We start from the raw sequence: 21,129 nt of genomic DNA on the forward strand, positions 1-21,129 counted from the left end.
CCGCGATCGTGTCTAATAATTAGTTTCATTCGATTCAGTTAAAATCTGACAATCGAGCTTGGAATAAACGTGAATGATTGTAAAGGAACGCAACAATTGCCTACCCGGATTGTTCATTGTACAGTACACTTATGGCACGAATTCAACTTCGGTGCAGGAAATTTAATTTCTATATACCAACACAGAACGTACAATAATTGGAGAGTTGATCCTATATGACTATAGCAACGAGGCGGAAAAGGTAAATTCAATTTCTGCCTTTCATCATTTACGCATGCATATCTTCGTCGTGATATAGAATGCAACTTATCAAATTCATGCTAGAAATGTTAGATGCTTCCTTAAATGTCTCTAGTTATTTGAAATAGCGAATCTTATTGCTTCTTTGGTTTTCATCAATGTAAATAATTGTTAACAATATGGGAAATAATAAAAGGACTTTCAGGACTTTTAAAATACTAAAGAGACGAATCCAGGGAAGACACCAACCAAAGGGGGTTGTCACATGGTAAAGACTAAAGTTCACGAAAGAGGCGCGCCAGGCGCTACCAACAGAAACAACAATTTGTTCCTAAAGACGGGGGACTGCTGTATATGCTATACGTTTTAGTCCTAAGTAAGTGTACGTCCACCCTGAAGCTCGCCTGATGTTTTGCTATGGTCTTCTACAAAGCTCCAAAGCAAGAGACTTTTTAATGCTCAAAATGATAGCATGCTTCGAATCTTGGTGACAGGGGTCATGCATGTAAACAGCCTTTTTTAGCGAATAATAAATTAGTGAAGATGTGAAGTTTTCAACAATTTATTTCGTTCTTAAAGAACATATATACATACAGATGATCACAAATTTTTCGATATCAAAATTTCGCTAGCATGATTGACAAAGAAACGTATAATATTAGATTTCCATTCAAATGAAATAACTGCATGGTGCATAATGACTGAACGATCTATTTGCAAAGTTAACTGCATATACATATAGAGCTTATATTCCTGTTGGGTTGGGTAAAATAACCAGTAAAAAGGGCAATGAATTTGAACGGGTCATAATAATATATATATAGTCTGCTGTCTCTATACTGGCATACCATGCACTCACGGTTGGATTGCATAGCTTTCCCTACCGTACAATTTGTAAACCTATTATAAAGTCAAAAATGGGTTAAAATTTATCAGTGGCTGTATATTTCCTACTAACCGTATTAGTACTGAAGTAGGCCTTACATGTATGCATGGCTAAGTGTACTCTAGCTAACTCGTTATGATTGGTTTTTCTCCCTATACAAAATCCCTACGAATCTAAACTTTTTTTTCATATTATCGATAATACCTGGATTTTTTTATTACTGGTATCCTTGTATTAATTAATATCGTCATGTCCAAAAGAGTATGTAAATATAAATGAGTAAAAAAAATCTTCACTAAATCATGCTTCCTCTATAGTTCAAGGAAATTCTCGGTGAAAGGCATTCGAATACTGATGAAACCTTGATTTCCAAAAGTCTACTGAGATTCAAACGGGTGTTCACTTGCTACCATTTCCGTTCTTCGTCGAATTATTATTCTTGTCATTTCTATTTTTCGCGTCGTTTGTCTTCGATGCCCTCGGCTTAATGTTCATGAACTGTCTTCTTGGTGCCTTCTGCCTGGAATGATCGGTGCGAGTCCAGCGTTCGTATCGAGCGACGACCGTCGTATTATGTCTAAGTTTATGGCTCGAGACTCCCTTCGGAATCAGTTTATTCCACGGGCTGTAGAAGAACCAATAGATGCCGTTAATGGGATCTTCTTCGATCCCATCGATTGTCGTGATTTCCGCGCCGATATCTGGATAGGTTCTGTACTTGAACGAGTGCCGTTCGCTATTCTCCTGAGCGATCTGAACGAGGTTGAATACGGTGCACGACTCCGGGATGTTCAATGATAATGCAGATGGTGGAGTACGACCCAAGTCGACACCGTACTCAACGCGAAATGTAACTCCTATGTTCGCCATCAATCTCGTGATATTTTTCAGCAATCCTCTGCAGTTGTTTGTTACTCGACTGGTTGTTCACAAATTCTAAAAACAAGCACAAGATACACAGGTATATAAATGTCGTGCGCTTTTAGTGACGCGTTCTTGGGTTTGAAGTGTTCCAAGCATCGCATATACGTTAATAAAAGATTTAGAAACACAATCTTCCACTTATGTGTCTTTAGACTAAGACTCGATTACTAATAGACTTTATGCATGATGACGTCATGTGTGCTTCCAGAATCTATGAATTGCGAAAAGATTGTATACAATTTGCAAATAATTATACCAGAACCACTCCCACTGAGTATTTTAAAACAAAAAAGTAAATCCAAACAATATTTTCTACGTAATTACGTTACGTATTTAGTCTACGTTTCGACGTGGTTTCGATTAACTTGAAGTCAACATCAGAATAGATTGAATCTATATATCGCTTTCGTGAATTCGAGAATTATAATTCGAGAATTGTATATATGATAGAAGTTACGTTTAAATTATTATATTAGTAATATGATTGTATCATGCAGGACCCCACTGAAAAACACTATAAGGTGATGTGGGTATCCTGGTTAAATATAATAATAATAATAGTCACGGAAATTGTTTGCGTGACGTCTTATTATAATGCGTAAGGAGTTATTTGCTGATAAGCTCACAGGTTTGCATAGATTGCTTTAAAGAAATCGCTAAGCCGTAAACTTAAAATTATGTGATAAGGTAAATAGCAAAATCTAAAATAATCAACATAAAGGACGTTCGATCGAAAGTTGCCGCAATTGAAGGGTGGTAAACGTCTACTATTTTTAGGACAAGTGTAGTAAAAAGTTTGTGCCTTAAAGCGTTTTCTACAGAGCGGTGATTTTTTACACAGTTTTTTTACACAGACAAACGGTGTACCATCATAGTGATATTCACATATGGAAAAAAGCAGTATGAGCGGTATAACTGAAGTCAGCCGAATTATACACACCGTATTTTTCGGCAGAGTTTATAAAAATCGTCATTGAATTATGCGACTCAAACATGCATGTAAAATCCCAGTCCAACGTCAGGTAAATTATGATCAACTTCATTAAAAGACAATGCCGTTGATGTAGAATATGATCTTGAGGCATTCTCAGGGGCGTAACGGCGGTTTTCAGGGTGTCGAGTGACGGGAGGCCCCTGGATTCACTGGGGATTAAATTACGAAAAACAGAAAGATACGCAGCTGCGTTGGCTACTCTTTGCCTAGTGACTTATCAATGTTGTTTTGTAATTATTAACACGTAAAGTTTTCAGCATGTAATTCCTTCGTATTTGTAACGAATTTGATATATCATCAATAAAATACAAACCTTTGTTTCGAGGATCAAAATCTTAACATTGAAACAGAGCTCATTCGGTAACAAAATATGCCTGAAAGATTGCGGGTTGCTGATATTTAATCTACCCTATCATTTTAGGAGCAAATCCCGCAAGCGCATGCATATGTAGCGCAGGATTGCAAAATATAGGCTACCTAGGCTGAAGCCTAGGTAGACAGGCCGTGATTTCTGAAGTTATAATATGTTTTTCGGGCTTGCTATTTTGATGCTAAACAGTTTACGCAAAGAGAAAATGAGAGCTGGTATCTAATCCAAGCCATTGATTCACTTTCATGCTAGTTTCTTTACTCCTTGATATTACATTTCAAATTATTTTAATGACGAGAATTTACATATAGTAGACCTAGACCAAGCCGGAAATTATTTCCAAAACTTTAGAAATAGAAATATATTTAGAACGCTGCATACATAGCGAAAATTTTTAAGAATAATTGCGTTTTTCTTTTGCTTCTATGTGTCTAAAGGCGACAAGTGTTAATTGCAATTAATAAACCCTCAAAATTCTTGACAATGAATCTCGACTTATCTCATTGAGGTATTTCATGAACGAGCTAAAATATCCGGCGTTTTTGCCTATCGAAAGGGAGTGAGAAGATGGGGGTATGCTTATAGCTACATGCATGCATGCAATCGGGCGCTTAAATTATAAAGTTTATAGATGAGATTTTACAATAAGATAGCTTTGTTGATTTAGCTTTATATGTAGTACACCGGGTCGTGAAATATATAAGAACAGCGGTAGAAATTGTCTCACTCTGGTAGACTAAGGTTATGAAAGAACCAATTCACCTAAAGACATTTATTCATATTGGTATTCCGATGGGAATTAATTTTCACCAGCTTGAGATGCAAGTAATATATTCTTATATAAATCTTGATTATTCCCTCCTCTTCAACAACTTCAAACCACATATATATATCCGATCCTGCACATGAAAGACAATATAATTTTTCGCTTACCACTTTAATTGCACCTCTCGATTTGGCTCAATTTCATTCAGAGAATTTGTATACAGTTTAAGGCTGTGCTCACTTGTAGCGAGGATATATAGAAGTCATGCAAACGAGTTAGCACAGATATGTCATTGTCCAGTCCAAATATACGACGTCAAGTAATAGAATTTATGCGGGAAGGAGGTGACATTGAGTACTCGTCATAGTTCAAAATGCCCTACAGCAAAAATTTTTCACTTGAAGTAAATTCCATCCACTTATACATGCTAATTGTTTAGATCCTCAACAGAGAGCTCTTTGTGCCAAGGTTAAAGTGATGTTATATAAATAAATATAAATATATATATATATATATATATATATAATATAATATATATTATATATATATATATATATATTGAAAGATGAATTTGTATGCACTCGTAAAGAAATATCCTTAATCGAAATATTGCGCTGGTTTGTCCTTTATGTGTGGACTTATACTGAATAATTTGAATTCTTGTGGCCGCGCTTTTTATCACTCGGGATGTATTATATAAGACCTTAACATGCAATGTGAGACAAAATATCAGTTTACTGCAAAGATATATATTACATCTTTATATTGTACAAAGGCCCGTTCGCCATATGTTGTACAGTTGTACTTTTGCAGTAGGTGACTTAATACGACGCTACTAATAGTCTGGTATGTTGTTACCTGTCACCCTACACTAAATATAGGTGACTTGTACTATGACGAGATTTAAAAGCCTTCAGTTGGTATACTCGGTATACGTTATTCAGCTTAAGTCGTATCAAATTGTGATTTATATTTTAAAATAAAGCAACCAGTTTCAGAAAACGCTAGTTTATGACAGTCTCGTCTGGTATTCGAAGATGTCTTGAATACAATTATACTCTTATATACATGAGCATGGAACACGGTGCTTTGTTGTTTACAATTGATGCAAAATTGCACGTAAAATATAATTCAATAATACTAATGTAGTTATAATCCAATAATAATCTTCTCGAATGATGTTTTTGTCTTTTTAGCACAGCATTAATACTAATCGGTTCTGTGATATATTAACGCTTCTCGAATGAGAATAAATATACGTGTTTGCATATATATATAACAACAATGACCCAAACAGCGTAACCCAAGATTTCGTGACCGTTCAATGGTGTTCTTGTTAGTGATCCACCATATATCATGCATGATATTACAAAAGGAATAACAAAGATTACATGCACTGAGTGAGTTGTAAGCATAATTTTAAAACGCATGATTCAGATATTTTCTCGGATTTGGCGCACCCGAAATGAGAGAGCTCTCTTGTACATTTCTAAGCCGTCTGCATGCCAGAGATTTCACGGTGGACTTAAGGGAAAGCTTTCTACCGAAATGTACACTTTTGTATCCACGATACACGAAAAAATTTACCCCGGATACTCTTCGAATTCACCCTTAATTCGTATCTCTTACATGTATAACTTATCGGGTCAAGTTAGTTTGCGCATCGTTGATATTTTTATGTTGATGTCTGGTTTTCTTAGTATATATGCTTGTTACTATATACTATACTATTTAAACCCTATTTGAAAGGATCCAAAGAAATTTCTTCATTTGTCTTCATGAAACTCAAAAAGAACCACATAGCTACTTAGCTACTTTCCTATAATGTACGAGAGATGATCTCTTGGTGGAGAATTTGGATTTAGAGACATACCACTGTTCACATGTCTTTACATGTTCCAGCTTCACGCTATCGGGTGCTATGTCGAGGTTTACGTCTACTCTTACGTTTATTTCTAATATATAATAGGTAATGTTTTTATTATGCTTATAGCGCTGTTTTGTGGCTATGTACCATAGTTCGCGGCCAGTAGTTACTGATTTGGATACAGAAAATAAAAAAATAAATTTACATCCGAACTGTTTCACAACGGTGAAAATGACTTGTTTGACAATCATGACCAAATAAAAACAGATTAAATCCTAAAGTGGTTCTCCGTGATCATTCATCAAAGTAAAAAATTCAGCGTGACAAGTTGTGGAGATACAATCATTATACAAGTCACTTGAACGCAGTTCAAGTTATGAAAACTATGCAAAATATCGCTGTGTTGTTTACTTTACTAATGTCCTTGTCATGTGAAAAGAGAGTAAAACACTGGACGACATTCGACTCATTAAGATGCCAACAGCGTCGCTAATTAAACTTTTAGACAATAATGGAATTCAATTGTAAGAATAAACGGGTTGTGCTTTGAAAAGTAAACGAGGGTAAATAAAACACTGCTGGCAAAGTTCACTAAATAGTGAAGGCACGGCACAATCGACCCGACATTTCCTGTAGTGGAACGCAGTAGGAATTTATCGAAACAAACGTCAACATCGCATACTGACGTACTTCACGAACTATACTTGAAGGAACTAGAAAAGCCATGTCATGACTGAACGACTTGCTGTGCGCAATAAGCTTTCAGGTTTAAAAATATAGAAAAATGAAAACACCTGTTAATCGACTTATCGAATTTTCTACATCTGTGTGAATCGTGGCATGAAAACAAAACAAAGCCGGCGTTGTAGCAATGACGAGGGCACATCTGCATGCTAAACTACGCAATGTATACGTTGATTTTCCCTTCTATTAACAACTTCTAGTCGACAATAACGAAGAATCGACAATAAGGTGCATACATGTATAGTAAGTATACATATATAGCTACGACGGGCTCGAAGCCACATATACAAATTGTTGTTTTCGCACTGTGGTTCTTGAGCTTGCTTGTTTTGTTTTCGTTTGTGGGGCATAGACATGTTGAAAGAAGCGATTAATCGTTCTTCATTTGATTATAAAGGGATCCTTCAGGCTACTTCCGATACATAATGATGTGATTTTGACGGTTTATAAACAACGACTATTTTACGGAGAGACAAATCACGGCTGATGCAAGCAAAAACGTATATAGTCTATATATGCAGAAATGTTAAATATTCGAGGGGACGCGTCTGGTTTCGAATTTAACCACACCGCAAATTAAACAGCCGGACAAAAGTGTACAATTTCAGTTAATATAACATGCACATAGATATTGTTTTTGTTCCTATTATACATATGAGGCAATTCGACACTCCGAAAGCTTAACACAAATGTTACAAAAACATGATCGATCGATCGGTCTAGCAGATGTTGGACTAGTCTGATGTCAAATTATTAATTATCTACTGTCTGCCTAACTGAATTGAGGATCAGATATATTTTCTTACTATTTGCCGTCATATTCCTAACATCCTTTTATGTCCTTTTATGTTTTCAGTGGGTTTAACCCTTTAAATCGATCTTTTTTAGACTATATATGCATTATAAATTTATAACATTACCGAATCATCAATCAAGCTATGAAGCATGGGCAATATAATAAAATCAATCTTATTCATGATGATATCATCTGGGCTAAAGCATTTTGAACCTTGTAGGGACGTTTATTTGGGCAATATACGTTATCAATATGTATGTTACACGCCTCCAATGGTAATCAACTTTGGTAATAATTTTAGCAAAAATGATGTTGTTTCACATAGAAAGCTAGTCGTATTTTTGCAGTTGGTTTAATAGTTAAATTCAGGATAGTATAATTCCGAAGCAAGTCGAGAGTCTTTTGTACTTATACAAGCTTTATAATATTGCTTTCCATAATGTAGTCATTTTAACTCGATGGGATGTCATAATACTTCCCTTTCTAAACACGCTGCACGGGCAAAACCCGATTATAAAACTCTACTCTTTGGTCAAATTTACAGCCACAGCAACGTTAAATAAACGGAAATTATTGCTAGCTTCAAAAAAATAACACGAAACGCATCGGTCCAACCGTGTGTCAGCATAACCCTACCCATGTGCAAGGGTGCATACAGCCTGTGAAAGTCTCGTTTCATTCAATCCAGACACTAACCTAAATCCTGAGAATCAAAACACACCGAGAAAATTCGTGATTTTCCTACCTCCAAGACGTTTATGTCATCTATCTTTACTCCACTATATAACCGCAGCCTGTTTAGGTGTTGAGGGATCCGATGTTGCCTGAAAGGTCTGTTTACGAAAAATCCCGAACAGTCCTTGATCGTCGTTAAAATTTCAGCTGTGCGTGTGATTTTCAATTAGTGTTAAATTACTAAGACATACTGGTTTAAATGAAACACACTCACAGCCGCATGACATTGTTGATAGGTACTCAGGTCACAATCCACCCCACAAAGTCGTTTCAATCAAACCGGTTTGTATATCCGGTTACGTTGTTTGCATAAATCAAAGTCCACCTGTTGTGGTTCAACTGAGATAATTGCGCGCATAACTTAGTCTTAGATAACAAATACAAAATATACGTCCTAATATTTTCCCGATTATTCAAACAGTAAATGATAAACCCTAAAGCTTGCTATCGCATCAAAGTTCAAAGTTCATAACTTTTCCACAGTTTCGCGTCACACACGAAGCAGCGTGAAAGACAGCGTCAATGCATGTAGAGAGATTTAGATATAGGTAATCTCTTATTAAATTTCTAGATAAGTTTCATATTCTGTACGTTTTAAAGTACAAATATATCATTTGATGTCATCAAGAATACAACATAGATACGATTGATTTGCGATTGCATGTGCGTATTAACGATTTGAAGAATGTTCTCTATTTTGCTAACGATATTTTGCTAATCAAACCGTCTGAAATAAAAAAAAAACTGAAATAAAAAAAAACCGCGTCTCAACGTTTGGAATTCAAAAGCGAAACGTCGAGCTCATAGTTTAAAAAGTTGAAAAGATTTTTAGATTTTGTTTATTTATCTTGCACTTGCTAAACCCATATATTTCATGAAAAGTAGTTTGAAAAAACTACTGCGATTTTTATCCGGTAATATCTCGGAATACAGGCAGTGACTGCATGAATATAAATAAATGAATAATGAATGCATATGATTTAATAATGGACATGATTTTTGTGAACACGATGAGAAAACGTTTTGAAAAGTTGTATTGTTGCTCTTTACATTTTCATTTATAGGCATCATTTGCGTTCCTGGGGCCAGTGTTTTCAAAGCTCATGCAGTTCTAACAATAGGTCATATATGTAGATTTATACTATACCACAAGGACACTGCCATGTCTACCTGTATTTTCCATAGCGATTTTGTTGAATGTTTTGACAATGAAACCCCCACCAAACCGCGAAATAATTTTTGGTATGATAAATATGTTTTTAATTAAATAAAATCAAGTAGATATTTCAGAGGCTTAGGGCTTTATGCCGCATGTACTGAAAGATGTCAGTAAACGGGGCGGGTCGTGTATATCGTATTTGATTATTTTCAGACATCAGTTTAAGTGTTATCGCGGTCAGTCCGCCCGGCATTGCAGTCGTTGTCAAAACAAAACACTCAGACAGAAAAACCGCCCATACTAGGTTATCCAAGTTAACTCTGTGGCAACTGGCAAAAATGATAATGTCTTGTGTTACAAATATATTTGTAATGGGAATATATCCTATATAGAAATATATTTTAAAAACGTTGTTGGAAATAGTTTGGTATATACTTTTAACACAGCCGAAGTGTAACATGCATCATGCATGCACGCAGCAATTAATGTTGTTTTTGCATAATGACAATACGTCGGTATAAGCACAATTGGTGGACTTCAATATAGGTATTGATGGACGTTTCAGGGCCTCGAATGACTGATATATTTTCATAGGCGTGAGAGGTGTTCAGGTGTACACAATATTAGCGGCCTTAAGCATGTAGGACGGCAACACGACAACGACGTGGTTGGAATACTCCTTTATAGATTAATGTTATGGTAAAGCGTTGTTCTATATCATCAACTGTACCAATTTAATGAGATATAAGACTCTAGTGTCTCTAATGGTCTCTAATGTTAATAAATTGAAACTAATACATACATAGGCAAATATACATAAGCTACACTTTTCTTAATGTTAGTCACTGTTATTACTATTTCATTTAGCTCGCCTCGACTAACTGGAATTCAACCAGAAATCATATCATCATGGTAATGACAATAATTCTCATGTTAATTAATAGCTATGTTGTATACTGTGCCCGCAAATTTTCTTCTAGATATTCCATAGTGAAGAACTATAGCTGCATTGTGCATGTTTTTTCACCGTGACTTGATGCTCGGAAACGTAATAGACCTTTCTTATAATGACGTCAAACGCGAAAAGTCAGATGTTACACGAAATTTAATTGGCTCCACAAAACCATCGAGCCAATCAAACTTCGTGTAACATCATTATGAAAAAGGTCTATTGCATGCATGTTATCACGAGATCCGTGACCTCGGTCTATATTCAAGGGCTTTATAGATTTAGAATATCAGCTTTGTCAAACGTCAGGTGTTTATCAACTGAAATAATTCTATAAATGCAGATTTATAGCTGAATCATTACATTCATTGATTATGCAGATTCCTTTACAAATATAGATTGCCTATAAACTACATTTTATGTGGGGTATATATGCTGTGAATGCCCCCCTCCACCCTATATGTATAGCTGTTAGATCTTTGGTTCAGAACATCAATTAAAAATCACTGCCAGTTACAGTGGATATATCTGTGTATTACTCATTAAAAGAAAGTTTAAGCTGGAAAGGTTATTTAGCGTATATTCATTCCCATAATTTAACCGACATGAGCAATTATTAATCGCAGTATCTTTAAGCTTCCTTCGGAAATCCTATTCTGCTTCCCTAAGTTCCTAAGCTGTTTCCGTCTCGTATGCCAAGTACTAAAATCTGAGTTCTGGAGCCGCCACAGGACATTAACAATGACAAAACTCGAAAGAACGCAAAAATTTTGCCTGCATGAAGCGAAGTATGACTAAAATATAGTTTACTTGTCACGCAACAGACATCATTAGATGGAGCGACGCTTTCGTCAGATTTGATTAATCTGCCAACTTGGTACGTTAGGGTATATATACTACAGTTTTGTGTCTGAGAACTTGGGTTAGTCTTGTTTTGTACAACGTATATAAATGATCGAGTCAAACCTAATGCAATGTTCAAGAAAGAACTTATCAATTATGCGCACGTTCGGTTCATGATAACCACAACGTCTAAGTCAGCCCCTAATTGTGTATGGAAGACATTAATTATAATAGTTTTTTGCTTGAAGGAAATCGCAGGAGGGGACCAAGTTGACTAAAGCTCCGCCCAATAATTGGGTACTGATTAGAGATAAAGAAGTCAATAGAGACCCTACTCTTATAATGTATGTAAAGATAAGGCTAATAGTTTTAATTGATTTTTTTTGTCTCTCAAACTTGCGCAATAGTAATTCAAGTCTTCACACGCAAAAATGCATATGAGCACCTACAAAATACATGTCTCAGCAGGTCCGGGCAGTTAAACATATACATTTATATAGTATATACGCATGTGAGCCTCCATATCAATGCGCTTCAACATCGCATGCAATACAATATAGTATATATTGTTTCTAAGCGAACAATAGACAGGTTAGATAAACTATATATTTTTTGCACACGCTTTTCTTACGGAATTAGCGTGTTCATAAATAAAGTCTTCTTTTATCAACGCGTTAGATTCTCCGTTACATTAACTTAAAATTATAATGTTGGTGGTCTACATTGCCATTCATTGTCACCTGTTTAGGTGCTGAGTGAATATCTTTTATATATCAGTCCTATCAAATAGATACACGAGTGTCATATAGGCGTCAGGATTGATCGATTTGTTCAACGCTGGCTAAATAGAAATTGCTGACCTACACCATTTAAAAGTAATGAAATAAATATTACCTAAAGCTAAATTGTACGATCACAATATTTCGTTCGGGCTGTTACGCATAACGTTCAAATTCACCAATAGTCATTCATAAATAATTAAATCGTCGGCTAAATAAGATCGGCTTCCAACAGGTATTATATATAGTCAAATAATCTTTCGGTTTATATAACAAAGAAATTTGCGTCCAGTAAAGTTGACGTTGAAACGAGACAGTTTAACACGCCATATATATAATTCATTTATACTTAGAGTTTAAAATATAAATAATTTTGCCCTTAGAATTGTAATTCACTGATCCTTATCTTTTTGAGATGAGGAAGCATATATATGAAGAAGTGATGATAAAAAGAAGAGACATGCGGTTATTTGTCGTTATCCGAAAATATGAATATATAAGGTATATATATACCTTAAAACTTAAGATTTGCAAATTATGAAAAATTCTAAACAATCAGTATAGGCCTACATTCGCCCTGAAGGATCAGTACCTAAACGACACGTTTAAATGGTAGAGTTAATTATATATAGAATCACTGAATTGTCTGAATAACCTCAAAAGCTCAATTCAATTAGCAACGATTACGAAGAAAGCTAATTTAAAGCGCACAGACAGCGAGGCTCCCAGCCTTTCCTGCATGCCCGTGTATATAGTTGTATAGAAGACTGCGCGTGCCTAGAGATGGATGGATTAGGGTACTGCGAAGGAATGAATGGTATATATATATAACTAGTAACAAAAAACATATAGCCAGGTATAAAACTCGTTTATTTATGGAAACTCGCTGTGATTTTTTTTAAATGATAACATCTCGAATATATGGGTTGTCGGTGCATGTGAGTAGGGCATATATGCATGTCTTGAAATAGCTGCTTTTAAGATATTAAGGATCTTGCTCGAAACATCAAACAATGAGTTTTCTTTGTAATTCTATGTGAAAGCTTGGAGGCATTCAAAGAATCATTTCGAGTCAGGCAAATTGATCATTGTCTGAGTCAGCATTCCACTTACAATATACTTGGACAAAGGAAACAATAATTGCAGTTGAAGATTTGAACTCGATTAATTAAGTCGTCTGTACTGATGTAGTTTAAAATCAATTGTCAATTACAAGTAAATTGTAGCATTTTCACAAACATGGGCATTTCCAATTCAAACCTCTTATCGAACGAATATATATTATATACGATCTGGAGACCTAGGTTTTCCGTGTTTACTTCTTCGACACTAAAGACAATCGTATAGCTATACATACGTTCTTTATATACATATAACTTGAGTAACCGCAAGTTTGATTTTACTCCAAAATTGCACGACACGAAGTGCAAGTCATTTTGAAATCACACAAAAAAACTAAAAATATTCAAAACGATTTATTGGCTAAAAGAACCGTGAATGGTGTAAAATGTGAGTGAATTTCATGTATTTTTGTTCAGTAATAAAATTTTGCGAGGCATTCAGTGAAAATTTAAAATAATAAAATTTTGTGATATTTTCCCCTGTAATTTGATTGGATGGTTACACTGAAATACTAAATCTAATTTTTAGTGTGGTACAGAGCTTCAATCTTATTTGCTTATAAATGATTTGATTAATGCTCAAAAATAGTGCGATTTCGGAATAAGCTATTTCCCAATCGAGCAGGGTGCTGGGTCTAGTCGCAGACCGCAATGCATCTATGGAATGTTTGGTGGGACAAAATATTTCAGGCTTCTATTTCCTGTCCCTCCAAACAGTCCATATATGCTTTGCGGTTCGCGACTAGAGCCAGTACCCTGCTCGATTGAAATGGCTAATTAATCACACTATTTTTAACCAATCAGATTTCAAGAAACACCATTTATTTCAAAAATGAATATAATAAAACCATAAATCATATCATCATGAATATGACAATAATTTTCAGGTTAATTAATAGCTATGTTGTATACTGTGCCCACAAATTGTATCAAATTTTCTTCTAGATAGCGACGTACGAATTATAGCTGAATCGTGCTTGTTCTTTCACCGTGACTCGATGCTCGGAAACGTAATTGCACGTTACCACGAGATCCTTGACCTCGGTCTACTGCTAAGGGTAGATTTAGAATATCTGCTTCGTCAAACGTCGGGTGTTTATGAGTTTATCAACTGAAACTAACCGGCATGAGCAAATGTTAATCCCCGTATCTTTAAGCTTCCTTCCGAAACCTTATTTTTCTTCCCTAAATTCCTGAGCCTTTTTCCCTCTCGTATGCTAAGTACTAAAATCTGAGTTCTGGAGCCGCCACTGGACATTGACAATGACAAAACTCAGAGAACGCCAAAATTTTGCCTGCATGAAGCGAAGTATGAACTAAACTGTAGTTTACTTGCTGCGCAACCGGCAACATTAGATGGAACGACGCTTTCGTCAGATTTGATTAATCTGCCAACTTGGTATACGATAGGGTATATACAACAGTTTAGTGTCTGAAAACTTGGGTTAGTCTTGATTTGTACACCGTATATAAATGATAGAGTCAAACCTAATGCAATGCTCAACAAAGAAATTATCCTAGGTGTAATTATAGCCGTTCGCTTCATGATAACCACGACGTCTAAGTCGGCCCCTAATTGTGCATGGAAGACAAAAATTATTACAACAGTTTTTTCCTTGAGGGGAATCGCAGGAGGGGGCTAAGCTGGCCGAAGCTCCGCCCAATGATTGAGTACTGATTAGAGATAAAGAAATCAATAGAGACCCTACTCTTATAATGTATGTAAAGATAAGGCTAATAGTTTTAATTGATTTTTTTGTCTCTCAAACTTGCGCAATAGTAATTCAAGTCTTCACATGGAAAAATGCATATGCGCACCTACAAAATACATGTCGCAGCAGGTTCGTGCATTATATATATTATAGTATACGCATGTGAGCCTCTATATCAATACACTTCAACTGTTCAACACTCGCATGCAATGCAATGTAATATATATTGTTTCAAATCAAACAATAGACAGGTTAGAGAGACTATATATTTTTTGCACACGCTTTTCATATGGAATTTGCGTGTTCATAAATAAAGTCTTCCTTCACCAACGCGTTGGATTGTCCGTTACATTAGTTTAATATTATACATTTCACTTATACATGGTGGTCCACATTGGCATTGCCATTATATAGTCGAATAATCCATTGTTTTATATAACAAAGAAATTCGCGTCCAATAAAGTTGACGCCATATATGATTCATTTATACTTAGGGTTTTAAAATATCTTGCCCTTTGAATTTGTGATTTACTGATCATTATCTTTTTGAGATGAGGTCATGAGAAGGCATATATATAAAGGAGTTATGATAAAGAGAAGAGACACGCGGTAAGATTATTTGTCGTTACCTGAAAATGTGAATATACCTTAAAACTTAAGATTTGCAAATTATGAAAATTCTATAAACAATCAGTATACATTCGCCCTATAGGATCAGTACCTAAAAGACACTAATAGATGGTAGATTTAATTATAAATTATATAGAGTCACTGAATTGTCTGAATAACCTCTCAGAAGTTCAATTCAAACAGCATCGATTGTGAAGAAAGACGATTTAATGTGCACAGACAGCGAGGCTCCCATGCATGCCCATGTATATAGTTGTAGCTATTGAAGACTGCGCGTGTAGAGATGGATGGATTAGGGTACTGCGAAGGAATTAATGGTATATACAACTAGTAACAAAAATCATATAGCAAGGTATAAAACTCGTTTATTTATGGAAACTCGCCGATTTTTTTTAAATGATAACATCTCGAATATGTGGGTTGTCGGTGTGAGTAGTGCATACATGTTTTGAATTAGCTGCTTTTAAAATATTAAGGATCTTGCTCGAAACATCAAACAATGAGTTTTCTTTGTAATTCTATGTGAAAGCCTGGAGGCATTCAAAGAATCATTTCGAGTCAGGCAAATTGATCATTGTCTGAGTCAGCATTCCACTTACAATATACTTGGACACAGGAAACAATAATTGCAGTTGAAGATTTGAACTCGATTAAGTCGTCTGTACTGATGTAGTTTAAAATCAATTGTCAATTACAAGTATATTGTAGCATTTTCACAAACATGGGCATTTCCAATTCAAACCTCTTATCGAACCAATATATATTATAGTTATACGATCTGGAGACGTAGGTTTTGCGTGTTTACTTCTTCGGTGCTAATGACACTCGTATAGCTACATACGTTCTTTACACATAAGTGACCCTACCGCCGAATTGAGTTTTCAGTGGAACTTGCATGCATTTTTTGCGAATATTCCCATGATGGTAAAAAAGGTTACCTACAACTATCGAATAACTTAATTGGCGTTGAAAAAATCTTCCTATGAAGGAATAGAGTGCTGAATGTCTTCAATAGGTTCATGAACGATTTTGTTCAGTTATATTAATTTATACTTTTCTATATATGGCTTTCCAAACAATGGAAGTGCATGAAAAAAGCTCAGCAAAAGCTCTGGTACATAATGATACATTGCTGATTTGTATGATCGAGAGTTTAAAACTATTTCAAGCGAATTTTGTTACGATTTGGTTCTTTTAAAATACTGTCATCTGTAAGCCTTTTATGTAAACCCAAATGTAAAAAGCTCAAATAATGTACATCTTTGCGATTGCGCAACAGCTCCAATTCCAATATATATGAATAATCAAACCAAACCCAAGTAGCTTTCCTGCCTATAGCACGAAATTATCTTTCCGCCTTAAGATAATGAGCATTTCTCAAATACTGTCCTTAACCTTAACGGCGGAATATAAAATTCGTTGAGCGGTTGCCGGAACTGAAGATATATAACTATTGAATGTCAGTGTCTGCCGGCATTCTTATGCCAGGTTTGAGATAACGAACAATGAATTAATTCAAAAGCGTGCAATGTTTTAATCAGTTTGTCACACTCATTTGCCGAACTCGTACCTTTCTGGCTTCGTTGCCACAAAATCTCCACTGATTTCAATTAAGTGCGACCGCGGTCAATGATGTTTGGAATGGATGGACCGGTATTCCTGCATGTATTAACCAAAATAATATTATGGTCCAGTTTCTAATTCATCTACAATCACGTTATGTTTTCGCGCAGACGTCGCGCGTAAAATACATATGAATAAGGAAAAACACTCACCCTTTCTCCCCAATGAAAAACCGAAGCCCGAGCGATGTGAAGATGTATATGAAACTGGCTTACTTGCACGATTTTCATATTGAATACCGGCTAATCTGATTGAAATTTACATAATCAATATTATGGAAATCGCTCGTCACATTGTGTTCCCAAGCACTGGTCGTGCATCGCAATACAAAGATTTGTTCAAAACGTGGCAACCGTGACCTAAACTCAACGCCCCCTTGGCGTCTACGGAGCAATTTAAATATAAAAATTGTGTAAGATTTAACAGGTCGGAGTGTATATGGGAAAATATAACAATATTGTGCGTTTAAATATAAGAAACGTGGTGAACTTTAAATGCGGGGTAAACGCTTTGTTACAGACCCCGCAAACTTGCTATAGTGATAAAACAATAAATATGGCAATTAACAAGTTCTAAGCCAGATTGTATCAATTATTTCGGTATGTAAATTCCATCACGCTATTTGGCCTATTACTATATGTACTCTCTTCTAGTATTAATTTATCATCTTAATTGTACTTTGAAAATTGAAAATATATTCGTCTGGTCTTGTTATTACTTGGTCGCCATGGACAGCGATTTTCATTCAATTTTTTGATGTCTCAACTTATGTAGCGCCGAGAACACATGCTCTTCCTATCCAGAAGAAGGCGGTCATCTGGGGCCGGTTGTTCGTACGGCGTTTATCTTAAACGGTAGATAAGCCAAAATTTTCTTGTGAATGAATGAACCTGCATCTTAAGTATTTACATCGAAATATTTCGGCTCAGTTGTTCAATAAATAAATAATTTTGTTTTCCATTTTGAACGTATCCACCGTTTAAGCTAAACGCCTTTCGAGCAAGCCGTTATAGTCGGCTTAAAACTGCTTTGAATTTATGTTAATTAATTAAAGCCAGTTCCTGACGAAAAGGCAATTACGAAGAAAAACTGAGTCAGGAAATGGCAACCACTACTGGTATGTGGTTATAGAGTTCTGAGTAGCGTTGCCAGCCCTATTTAATTAATCAACTGGGGCCAGTTGTCATCAAGCCCGTTTAGCTTAAACGGTGGTTAAGTTCAAAATGGAAAGCAAGTCTATCGTTTTATTCAAGCAGCGAAAAAAGTTTTTAACCTTAATACAGCGATACTGTTTACAACTACAAATTCAGTGCATAATATTCAAGTGGACTCATTCAAGAGAGATGTAAGGGTGCATGTTTTTTAAATTTGACTTATCCACCGTTTAAGCTAAATTAAACATACAACCGGCCCCTGATCTGTTAAAATTTGTCTGCAAACTGATATGTAAAGAAATAATTGCGATTTGCAGGCCGTGATGCAAAATGTCACGCGTCTTGTTGCGGCTGCATGTGGATACTTCATTTATAATATTGAAGAAATATTACTTGGACGCCAACAAAAAAGCGTACTGTAGTCGGTATAGGTGCATGTTTCCTGATTTTTACCTTGCATTTTGTAAATTTTATTGGGGTGAATTGTGATATTCAAAGGCGCAGTTTGCACTCCCTTCCATTGGCCTCAAATTTTTATTAATCACCCCAAATCTTTCGTTTTTTTAAATGAACACGTGTATAGTGGCAATATTGTAAACAAGTCGCGTTAGGCCAAAATACCGTTGGCCTGGCAATTCATCCAAATTTTGGTTATTTATATTTGTTGCCAGCGTGGCAGCTGAGGTCTGGACGATCGCCATGCAGTTAAGATAAAAATTGTTGCCGCTGCATGCACAGTGCATGCACAGATGGAAATTAATGTCTGCATGGTTCCCATTTACTCGCGTGTTTGCATGAACACGTCAAGGTAGCTGATGTGATAGCATATTTCTAGTATACTTGTACAGTCAAGAGTGAACGATTTGAATTACATGATGGCTATTTCTCATCGGTCAAAATGACTTGTTCACGAGAATTACGACTAAATTGAAACCAGACTTTAAACTGAGAGTTTTCATTCATTTGGGAAGGCTGTTTTAGGGAAAGGTCGCTGTGGCGGTCAAAACTGGCAAATACGCATATAACGTGAAAAATAATTTTTGCACCTACCCATCTAGCTATTTCTACTTTTAACTGTAGTTTATGTTTTGCATTTTAATATTCTTTATTTACTATTGTAACTTAATAGGATTTATGTATCTTTACAAGTATGTTGTGACTGACTCCTATTTTTAATGGGAAAATGGAATATATTACTCAGAAAGAAATGCAGTGGAGACAAAATTGACTTTTTTTCCGTCACTTGCAAGTGTTATAACTCTTTTATCCACCAATGACAACAGCTCAAGTGAAAAATTGGAGCAGACCGTTTTGTCGTAAAGATTTTATTTTCGAAAGTGTAGAATGTAAAAATGTCTTGAAATTTAAGAATTATCAGTGTTTCAATCTCACTCATAAATTTCAACGCCATCTTAAAAAAATGTAAACAGCTTGGCGCCATAATGCCACAGGACAATTTTTCACATGTTTAGAAAATCGTACGTCCAATAAAGAGCTGTGTAGATGGCATCTTTTCACACACAAAAAATCATTCAATCAAATTGCATAACGTTAATTATTCAGTATAAAGAACAATTTTTATATATTTCGTCATTTTATTGTGCATATATACATCTTTAAATACATGAACATGCATATAGGTAATAAATATAATTATATCGGCTTTTATGAACTGAATTTTTGCATTCGAAAAACCGGCAGCCAAATACGAATTAGAATGAAGCAAGCAATATATTGTGAAACTGTGGTTAGCGGTTGTTATGCCTTTATGCTACAAAAAATATGAACAGTTAGAGGTAGTCGTCATTTCGACCGTGTTTTTCCCTTGGATTGCCGGAATGTGCTTTGAAGTCACGGTGCCGTTGAGTGCTACGACGGTTCAAGTCAACGGCACTTTCGCATGCTCCTGGAAAACGCAGAAATACTCTTTGAAAACAATCGTCATCGCACTATTCATGCACGTTTTGTAGGAACGCATGGTTGTGATACCCGCGGTCGTTATGGTGGCCGCATACTGTCCGATTATAGTTCACATGAAGAGAGTAAGAAGGAACGATAGAGAGAATATTAGACAAATCACCGAATTGAAATATATTAAACGAGTCACGATGACAGCTTTTTTTGCCTCCAGCGTCATAATTGTGTGCTGGCTACCCGATCAACTATATTACGCATTGTCGCAGGTACAGTTGACGAAGCTCGAAACCACAACGCATTTTGTCGTCAAGGTCTTGGCCTTTCCAGAATTTTCAATGGCTGAGCAGCGTACATCATAAAACTGGTATGATTAAATCAAGATCCGCGAACTATTTACAAAGTGAAGAGGGACACCGATGGGCACTTCTCCGCATGTATATAGTAAACATATTTATCCCCATACTCAATTTACCCCCCCAATAAATGGGGAGGTACCGTGCCCCAATAAGCCCCTCAGGTTCCGCGGCCCTTGGATTAAACAACTCATACAGTAGACTGATGCTACACACAACCACAACACTATAGATAAAAAATTTTAAAGCTTCATATAATAAAACAATTGCTGAATTAAAATGGTGATTATCCATGCAAGATAATCGCGCAAAGTATATTTGTACATGCACTATTGACAGTCTTCCTCCTATGGAAGCTATTCTCATACAATTTCCATACAATGAAATCTCTGAATTTTTCAGTGTGTCAACTAAAGAACTGTTTAGACCATAATAGACTGTACTTAAATTACGGCAAGTAGCAATTTTAATAAGTTTGAAAAAAATTGATATTAAAATCAGTTTAAATTTTTTCAAAAAAGAAGTTTTTCATGAGCCATAAATATGCGCGGGACGGACTTCGCAGTA

At 35.7% G+C, this 21,129-nt stretch overlaps 1 protein-coding gene across 2 annotated transcripts; it reads right to left on the minus strand.

The window, feature by feature from the left end:
* Nucleotides 1-820: 820 nt before the first annotated feature.
* On the minus strand, nt 821-8,567 carry LOC114527873. Of its 2 annotated transcripts, none has more exons than XM_028549580.1 (2): nt 8,333-8,567; nt 821-2,062 (listed from the first exon to the last, which is right to left on the minus strand). In XM_028549580.1, the coding sequence occupies exon 2, from the start codon at nt 1,994-1,996 to the stop codon at nt 1,526-1,528; it is 471 nt and encodes a 156-aa protein (XP_028405381.1). In that variant the 5' UTR covers nt 1,997-2,062; nt 8,333-8,567; the 3' UTR covers nt 821-1,525. The 2 variants fall into 2 exon arrangements, with proteins under 2 accessions (XP_028405381.1, XP_028405382.1); XM_028549581.1 differs by lacking the exon at nt 8,333-8,567 and adding an exon at nt 4,348-4,524.
* Between the last annotated feature and the right edge of the window lie 12,562 nt (nt 8,568-21,129).

The sequence above is a fragment of the Dendronephthya gigantea genome, unplaced genomic scaffold (assembly GCF_004324835.1).
Source record: "Dendronephthya gigantea isolate DGI-Jeju-01 unplaced genomic scaffold, DenGig_1.0 000047F, whole genome shotgun sequence".
NCBI lineage: Eukaryota > Metazoa > Cnidaria > Anthozoa > Malacalcyonacea > Nephtheidae > Dendronephthya > Dendronephthya gigantea.